General features: G+C 47.3%; 2 protein-coding genes across 4 annotated transcripts in view; one reads left to right on the forward strand and one right to left on the reverse strand.

Moving 5' to 3' along the window:
* Positions 1-756: 756 nt before the first annotated feature.
* si:dkey-175m17.6 (N-acetyllactosaminide beta-1,3-N-acetylglucosaminyltransferase 2) lies at positions 757-3635 on the forward strand. Its single transcript, XM_062535810.1, has 2 exons — positions 757-1335; positions 2784-3635. The coding sequence occupies exons 1-2, from the start codon at positions 757-759 to the stop codon at positions 3633-3635; spliced, it is 1431 nt and encodes a 476-aa protein (XP_062391794.1).
* A 4260-nt stretch (positions 3636-7895) lies between these two features.
* LOC134079873 (E3 ubiquitin/ISG15 ligase TRIM25-like) overlaps positions 7896-8857 on the reverse strand; it is a 16266-nt gene continuing 15304 nt past the window's right edge. For all 3 annotated transcript variants that reach the window (XM_062535987.1, XM_062535988.1, XM_062535984.1), the window contains one exon: positions 7896-8857. This exon is cut by the window's right edge and continues 464 nt beyond it. In XM_062535987.1, the coding sequence (XP_062391971.1) occupies positions 8807-8857 (51 nt within the window). In that variant the 3' untranslated portion in view covers positions 7896-8806.

Here is an 8857-nt window from a genome sequence, read left to right on the forward strand (position 1 = left end):
AACATTGTGCACCATGACTGGTTACTTCCCCACTGTAGATACAAATAACGTTGTGCACCATGACTGGTTACTCCCCTACTGTACAGATAATGTTGTGTACTGTGACTATGGTAACTTATCCACTGTACAAGATAACGTTGCATTCTAAGGTGGAAAGGGGCAGGTCTGACATGTTTCCAGTACTAATTACCAAACAAATATGTCTCGCCCTCCCTCCACCCTCTTTCTCCCCCCTAGCGGTGTGTGTAGTGTGTGTGTAGGGTGTGTAGTGTGTGTGTAGAGTGTATGTGTATAGTGTGTGTGTAGAGTGTGTGTGTGTGTAGGGTGTAGAGTGTGTGTAGAGTGTGTGTGTGTGTGTGTGTGTAGTGTGTAGGGTGTAGAGTGTGTGTGTATAGTGTGTGTGTGTGTGTGTGTGTGTGTGTGTGTGTGTGTGTGTGTGTGTGTGTGTGTGTAGTGTGTGTGTGTGTTGTGTGTGTGTGTGTAGGGTGTAGAGTGTGTGTGTGTGTAGTGTGTGTGTATAGTGTGTTGTGTGTGTGTTGTGTTTAGTCTGTGTGTAGAGTGTGTAGTGTGTGTGTAGTGTGTAGGGTGTAGAGTGTAGTGTGTGTGTAGAGTGTATAGTGAGTGTATAGTGTGTGTGTGTGTGTAGTCTGTGTGTAGTGTGTGTGTAGTGCGTGTGTGTAGTGTGTGTGTATTGTGTGTGTGTGTGTAGTGAGTGTGTATAGTGTGTGTGTGTAGTGTGTGTGTAGTGTAGGTGAGATGGCGCGGTGCTGTTGCTGCAGCAGTCGTGTGCTGTGCCTGTGCCTGCTGCCCTGCATGATGATGGGTCACCTGCTCATCTACATCCTGGTGTCCATCTTCGTCACCATCTCCTACAACAGCAGCCAGGCTCCGCCCCCGCAGCTCCCGCTGCACTTCGTCGCCCCCGGCGCCTCCAAGAACTCCGTCGCCGTGGCGTCGCATCCGCTCGGACCCTTCTGGAACTTACGGCTGCAGGACGGAGCGCTCTGGAACCGCCTGCAGCACCAGCTGGACCGGCGCCACAACCCCATCCTCAGAGTGCGGCGGCGCGGGGGCAACAGAACGCTGGGCGGGGGGGTAAACGGAGCAGAGATGCCCCCCGCGCCGTGCGAGCTGAGGCCCCAGGGGTCGGCCCTGCTGCCGGACTTTAGCGAGCTGCCGCAGCAGATGAGGGACTTTGTGCTGTCCATGCACTGCAGGACCTACCCCCTGCTGATGGACCAGCCGCACCTGTGTGCGCCGCGCCGCCCGCTAGTGGGGCCCAGAGCCCAGGGGGACGCAGACGCACCCACACTGCTGATGGCCATCAAGTCCCAGGTGCCCTTTAATGTGTGCTGCTTTCAGTACTGATCCCAGGTGCCCTTTAATGTGTGCTGCTTTCAGTAGTGATCCCAGGTGCCCTTTAATGTGTGCTGATTTCAATAGTGATCCCAGGTGCCTTTTAATGTGTGCTGATTTCAGTAGTGATCCCAGGTGCCCTTTAATGTGTGCTGATTTCAGTAGTGATCCCAGGTGCCCTTTAATGTGTGCTGATTTCAATAGTGATCCCAGGTGCCCTTTAATGTGTGCTGCTTTCAGTAGTGATCCCAGGTGCCCTTTAATGTGTGCTGATTTCAATAGTGATCCCAGGTGCCTTTTAATGTGTGCTGATTTCAGTAGTGATCCCAGGTGCCCTTTAATGTGTGCTGATTTCAGTAGTGATCCCAGGTGCCCTTTAATGTGTGCTGATTTCAATAGTGATCCCAGGTGCCTTTTAATGTGTGCTGATTTCAGTAGTGATCCCAGGTGCCCTTTAATGTGTGCTGATTTCAGTAGTGATCCCAGGTGCCCTTTAATGTGTGCTGCTTTCAGCAGTGATCCCAGGTGCCCTTTAATGTGTGCTGCTTTCAGTAGTGATCCCAGTCCTTTAATGTGTGCTGCTTTCAGTAGTGATCCCAGGTGCCCGTTAATGTGTGCTGCTTTCAGTAGTGATCCCGGTCCTTTACTGTGTGCTGCTTCCAGTAGTGATGCCAGGTGCCCTTTACTGTGTGCTGATTTCAGTAGTGATCCCAGGTGCCCTTTAACGTGTGCTGCTTTCAGTAGTGATCCCAGGTGCCCTTTAATGTGTGCTGCTTTCAGTAGTGATCCCAGGTGCCCTTTAATGTGTGCTGCTTTCAGTAGTGATCCCAGGTGCCCTTTAATGTGTGCTGATTTCAGTAGTGATCCCAGGTGCCCTTTAATGTGTGCTGATTTCAGTAGTGATCCCAGGAGCCCTTTAATGTGTGCTGATTTCAGTGATCCTAGGTGCCCTTTAATGTGTGCTGCTTTCAGTAGTGATCCCAGGTGCCCTTTAATGTGTGCTGCTTTCAGTAGTGATCCCAGGTGCCCTTTAATGTGTGCTGATTTCAGTAGTGATCCCAGGTGCCCTTTAATGTGTGCTGATTTCAGTAGTGATCCCAGGTGCCCTTTAATGTGTGCTGATTTCAGTAGTGATCCCAGGTGCCCTTTAATGTGTGCTGCTTTCAGTAGTGATCCCAGGTGCTCTGTGTGCAGCTGTAGTCCGTTTTTGTTGTTGCTATTTTGTTTGTTGTTCTTGTCTATTCTTGACTTTTTCTTGCTGTTGTTTTCATATTTAACCTATATCATTTTATTGTTGCTTTCCTTAGTTTTTTAACATGACCAAGTGACTGCAAAATGTATTTTGTGAATAAACACATTACCATAAGTACTGTTAGTATGTTATTTACTTACATATTAACAAATAAGAGTGATTATTGTGTTGTCAGGTGGGCAACTTTGAGAGCCGTCAGGCGATTCGGGAGACGTGGGGGAGGAGCGGATGGGTAGCGGTGGAGTCAGGAGGAGCAAGAGGAGGAGGAGGAGGAGGAGGAGGAGGAGGAAGAGGAGGCCTGGTGCGGACCGTGTTTCTGCTGGGCCGCCAGGACTCGTCGACGGGCCCCCACCCGAACCTGGACGCCCTGCTGGAGCTGGAGAGCCGTCGCCACGGCGACATCCTCCAGTGGGACTTCCGCGACACCTTCTTCAACCTGACGCTGAAGGACGTGCTGTTCTGGGATTGGCTCGGCCGCCGCTGCCCCGACGCCCACTTCCTGTTCAAGGGCGACGACGACGTGTTCGTGCGCACGGGAGCCCTGCTGGACTACCTGCTCAGCCAGACGCCCCGCACACTACCAAACAACAACAACAACAACATCAACAACAACAACAGCGCCACCGAGGCCGTCTGGGACTTCCTGGTGGGTGACGTCATCAGCCACGCCTGGCCCAATCGGCAGCCGGAGACCAAGTACTTCGTCCCGGAGAGCTTCTACGCGGGCGTGTACCCGGCGTACGCGGGCGGGGGGGGCGTGGTCTACTCGGGCTGGCTGGCGCGCAGGCTGCGGCAGGTGTCTGCTCAGGTGCAGCTGTTCCCCATCGACGACGTGTACCTGGGCATGTGCCTGCGCCGCCTGGGCCTGGCCCCCACGCACCACCCGGGCTTCATGACCTTTGACCTGCCCGAGGCCCACAGGGACAAGCCGTGCGCCTACCGCAACGTGATCCTGGCGCACAAGCGCAGCCCCCGACAGATGCTGATGCTGTGGAGGCAGCTCAGGGAGACCCTGCACACCTGCTGATACACACACACACACACACATACACACACACACAGCTCAGGGAGACCCTGCACATCTGCTGATACACACACACACAGCTCAGGGAGACCCTGCACACCTGCTGATATACACACACACACACACACACACACACACACACACACACACGCACACACGCACACACGCACACACGCACACACACACACACACACACACACACACACACACAGAGACCCTGCACACCTGCTGACACACACACACACACACACACACAGCTCAGGGAGACCCTGCACACCTGCTGACACACACACACACACACACACACACACACACACACAGCTCAGGGAGACCCTGCATACCTGCTGAGTACATGCACACACACACACACACACACACACACACACACACACACACACACACACACACACACACACACACACACACACAGAGACACACACACAGACACAGACACAGACACACACACACACACACACACACACACACACACACACACACACACACACACACACACACACACACAGCTCAGGGAGGCCCTGCACGTCTGCTGAGTGCACACAACTCCTCTCACTGGTCATCATGTGGAGTTGACCTGTAATGGACCCCACAGTGACCTGGTCTAGATCTACAGTAGCCATGATTTGGAGTAGACCCGGCCCAATTATGGAGTAGACCCAGTCCTCACAACTGCACACTATCTATTGTGGAGTATACTGTAGACCCAGGCCTCACAACTGCACACTATCTATTGTGGAGTACTGTAGACCCAGACCTCACAACTGCACACTATCTATTGTGGAGTACTGTAGACCCAGGCCTCACAACTGCACACTATCTATTGTGGAGTATACTGTAGACCCAGGCCTCACAACTGCACACTATCTATTGTGGAGTACTGTAGACCCAGACCTCACAACTGCACACTATCTATTGTGGAGTACTGTAGACCCAGGCATCACAACTGCACACTATCTATTGTGGAGTATACTGTAGACCCAGGCCTCACAACTGCACACTATCTATTGTGGAGTACTGTAGACCCAGGCCTCACAACTGCACACTATCTATTGTGGAGTATACTGTAGACCCAGGCCTCACAACTGCACACTATCTATTGTGGAGTTCTCAGCCTTATTACTGATGAGGAGCAACTTCAGGTGGTTCTGGAACACAATAGCCGCTGGTTCTGGAACACAATAGCTGCTGGTTCTAGAACACAATAGCCGCTGGTTCTGGAACACAATAGCTGCTGGTTCTGGAACACAATAGCCGCTGGTTCTGGAACAGTCCTGGCGCTGATCTAGAGTTGATCCGGACTTTATCAGTGACATCATCGTCTGCATAACAGCCTGGTTGGCACCCATTGTTTTGTTGAGGCTGACCATTACATGAAATGGCCAGAGGATGGCGCTGATGCTTCATGTGAGAGACACAAGACTAATCCAGGGTGATATCCGTTCCAGAGACTACAATCTGTTAATGACATGGGTTAATGACATCTGGACATTTGATTGTGAGATCTGCTAAAAAGATAAATATATGTATGCCTTATTTACATAACACTTTGATCAAACATATTTATTTTATGAATATATTGTATGTAATAGTTTTAATAAAAGGGGGAGCTTGATAGTGGGATTTCACATGACATTGTATAGCTGATATTTGAGTTCTGCTCAAGTGAGCTTTTCCAGACAACATGCAGCTTCTGAATGGAGACACAGTAACCTGCATGCAGCTTCTGAATGGAGACACAGTAACCTGCATGCAGCTTCTGAATGGAGAGGCAGTACCCTGCATGCAGCTTCTGAATGGAGACACAGTAACCTGCGTGCAGCTTCTGAATGGAGACGCATTGACCTGCATGCAGCTTCTGAATAGAGACACAGTACCCTGCATGCAGCTTCTGAATGGGGACACAGTGACCTGCATGCAGCTTCTGAATGGGGACACGGTACCCTAATGATCCTGGGAGATAGAGCTCCCTGCTGCTACACCTGTCCTAGCAACAGTGATGTTTTAACAACTACACTGATTTTTTTTTCATACTATGTCTTTATTGTGTATCTTATTTAAAATGAAGGGCTTATTTAGACGTACTGGTAGCTAAATGACATTATTTAAGCCCTTCATTTTAAGGCAGCATGTTTTGCTTCCCCAACACTGCTTTGCTTCGCAATCATTCCAAGTTAAACAGATTCAAATCAGATAAACATATTCTTACCTTTCACATACAGATGAAGTGGGTACAGTAAAAATAATAACTCACTAAAAGATCTTTGGCTGGAGAGTGAAATGTAGGTGTCTTCATTCCTGAATGTTGTTTATCTTCGTTTAGTCCTCTGCCATGTAATTTCCGTTATTTTACTCCAGGGACAATGCCACTGCATTTTACTCAACCACTCCTTAACAGCATGCTCTCCAACACTGGATGTCTTGCTGTTGTCGTTTCTTTTCCAGTTTCCAGTGGTCATTTTCAGCCTCTCATTAATGTGCTAAATATTATTAGACGAGGCTGATATATTCCAAATTAAATCATTAATATATAGCCATCATATAGTGGCCTTATGCTGAACACATTTTGGGTTTCATGGAAGCATATGAGAAAGTTTGCAATCTATCAAACCATGGATAATCTGTTATGAACTTCTGTGTTTGCCAGTTTGACATTACTGTCCAAAACAATGCTTCTAACACAATGGAGAAAGCGGCAATGGCCTCATGTAACTGCATAAAGATAAAGATATTTATCTAAGATAATCCCTTGATTATGTTTACCTACATATAAGTCATGAAGTATTTCTCAGTGACATCATACAGTTGTTATGTGATTAATTAAATGTTAAGGCTGAAATTCTGGTTAAGAAAAAATCATTTTCGATCTGTTTGCTACATTGTTATTTTCAAATTAAAATGGTCCGATCAGCTTGACAGAAGCTGGTGGCCAGTATACTTTATGTCAAATGAGAGTAAAATATTCTTCAGGCTCATCCCAACCCTGTTTTATTTAGCTTGTCTACACATGACCAGACCAACCCTGTTTTATTTAGTTTGTCTACACATGACAAAAATGTGTGATGGACTTTCCAAATAGCATCTGCAGTACATTTCCCTTTGAAATGAATGGGATTTTATGGATTTAGGTGACAAAAGTGTACACCTAATAAATACATTTTGGTTTGTAGCATGAAGGGAAAACTGATTCAACCATATACACCATATACAGTGAAGGAAAGCTTGTACCCTCAGGATGTGATCTAACATGACATGAGACATGCCCCACCCCCCTCATTAGTATGCTGCCCATGACATCACACATGCCCCACCCTCCACATTAGTATGCTGCCCATGTATAGCACATTGGGTATTGGTAAATAGAGCATAGGGCTGATACCTTTTTGGGATGTACTGTACAATTTACAGAGAACTGTTTCAACCACTTAAGGCATATATTTTCTGAAAGCATACAACCTCAGGATGTGAACATAGGTGTTGCTTTGGATAGTGAGTTGTCTGGATTTGACCTCAAGCAAACAATATAAAACAAGTTGATAATACGTTAAAACAAGGAAAATAATATAGATAAGTGGAATTATAGTGATGTTAGGGGATAAGGCTGACACACTGACACACACACACACACACACACACACACACACACACACACACTCCCCCACATCATGTCTGAGCCCACATCCTGTGTGATGTTAGGGGATTAAGGCCGTCAAGGTGTCCCGATATCCAGAATACAGAATAAATGGACGAGGTGGAGGCACAGAACTCCACAACATGAAGCGCTCTAGAATCTCTGGTAGTGATAACATGCTCTTTATAAATGCCACCCTATCCACGATATTCCGCAGCCAACAATGGGGGTCGCCATGACACCGAGACGGTTTTCTATTTCCGGCGAAGCTGCATTGTATCTGTTTTAACGTGACGGTTTACGGTGCTTAACATAACATAACGCATATAAAAGGCAACTTTTCTATTTTATATCGGTTATATGTGATGCAGTATATACATGCTGAGGGCAGAATTGTCAACATTTCGAAAGAAATCTAAGTTGAGGCATAACCTAGTTTGCTATGGAGAACGCACATGTTAACAGAATGAACGGAAGTTGAAAACAGTATCGTAACCATCGCAACGATACATATTTCCGGGTTAAGGAAAGAGGTGAATAAGAGACACAGAACTCCACAACATGAAGCGCTCTAGAATCTCTGGTAGTGATAACATGAAGCGCTCTAGAATCTCTGGTAGTGATAACATGCTCTTTATAAATGCCACCCTATAAGAGACACAGAACTCCACAACATGAAGCGCTCTAGAATCTCTGGTAGTGATAACATACTCTTTATAAATGCCACCCTATAAGAGACACAGAACTGCACAACATGAAGCGCTCTAGAATCTCTGGTAGTGATAACATGAAGCGCTCTAGAATCTCTGGTAGTGATAACATACTCTTTATAAATGCCACCCTAAGATCCAACACATATCAAGAATTTTGTGTTTGTCTTTGGAGATTGATACAGCCATGTTATGTTGCAACAAGTGTACATTTCATCATACATCAAACATCCTTTTTTAAATCTCTTGAGTACAACAATATAGTGTACAGTCTATGAGTACAACAACATAGTAAAGTAATCCATGAATTGGTGAACACAGACAGCACACAGTGAAGTGAAGCACACATGGACACAACCGGAGCAGTGAGCTGCCTGCTACAGCAGCGCTCGGGGAGCAGTGAGGGGTTAGGGGCCTTGCTCAAGTGTGTGTGTGTGTGTGTGTGTGTGTGTGTGTGTGTGTGTGTGTGTGTGTGTGTGTGTGTGTGTGTGTGTGTGTGTGTGTGTGTGTGTGTGTGTGTGTGTGTGTGTGTGTGTGTGTGTGTGTGTGTGTGTGTGTGTGTGTGAGGGGTTAGGGGCTTTGGATCTGGACAGCTGAGATGTGAGATGTGAATGGATGAGTGTAGCGTTACTAACAGCATCTGTATGTGAGTCACAATAATGTCACTGCTGATCTAGAAAGAACCAAAAAACAGGTGGGCATGGTGCAGGTGGGCACGACACAGGTGAGCATGATACAGGTGGGCATGGTGGCACAGGTGTGCAGGTGAGATGTGTGTGTGTGTGTGTGTAGCATTACTTACAGTGTCTGTATGTAAGTCACAATAACTTCACTGATGATCCAGGAAATATACTAAACCCAGGGTAGAG

The sequence above is a fragment of the Sardina pilchardus genome, chromosome 5 (genome assembly GCF_963854185.1).
Source record: "Sardina pilchardus chromosome 5, fSarPil1.1, whole genome shotgun sequence".
Classification (NCBI taxonomy): domain Eukaryota; kingdom Metazoa; phylum Chordata; class Actinopteri; order Clupeiformes; family Clupeidae; genus Sardina; species Sardina pilchardus.

Bases quoted from the DNA above. Each gene is read 5' to 3' on its own strand.
- si:dkey-175m17.6 (XM_062535810.1), top strand. From the start codon at position 757: ATGGCGCGGTGCTGTTGCTGCAGCAGTCGTGTGCTGTGCCTGTGCCTG. The intron at 1,336-2,783 runs GTGCCCTTTAAT...TTGTGTTGTCAG, and splicing joins TGATGGCCATCAAGTCCCAG to GTGGGCAACTTTGAGAGCCG.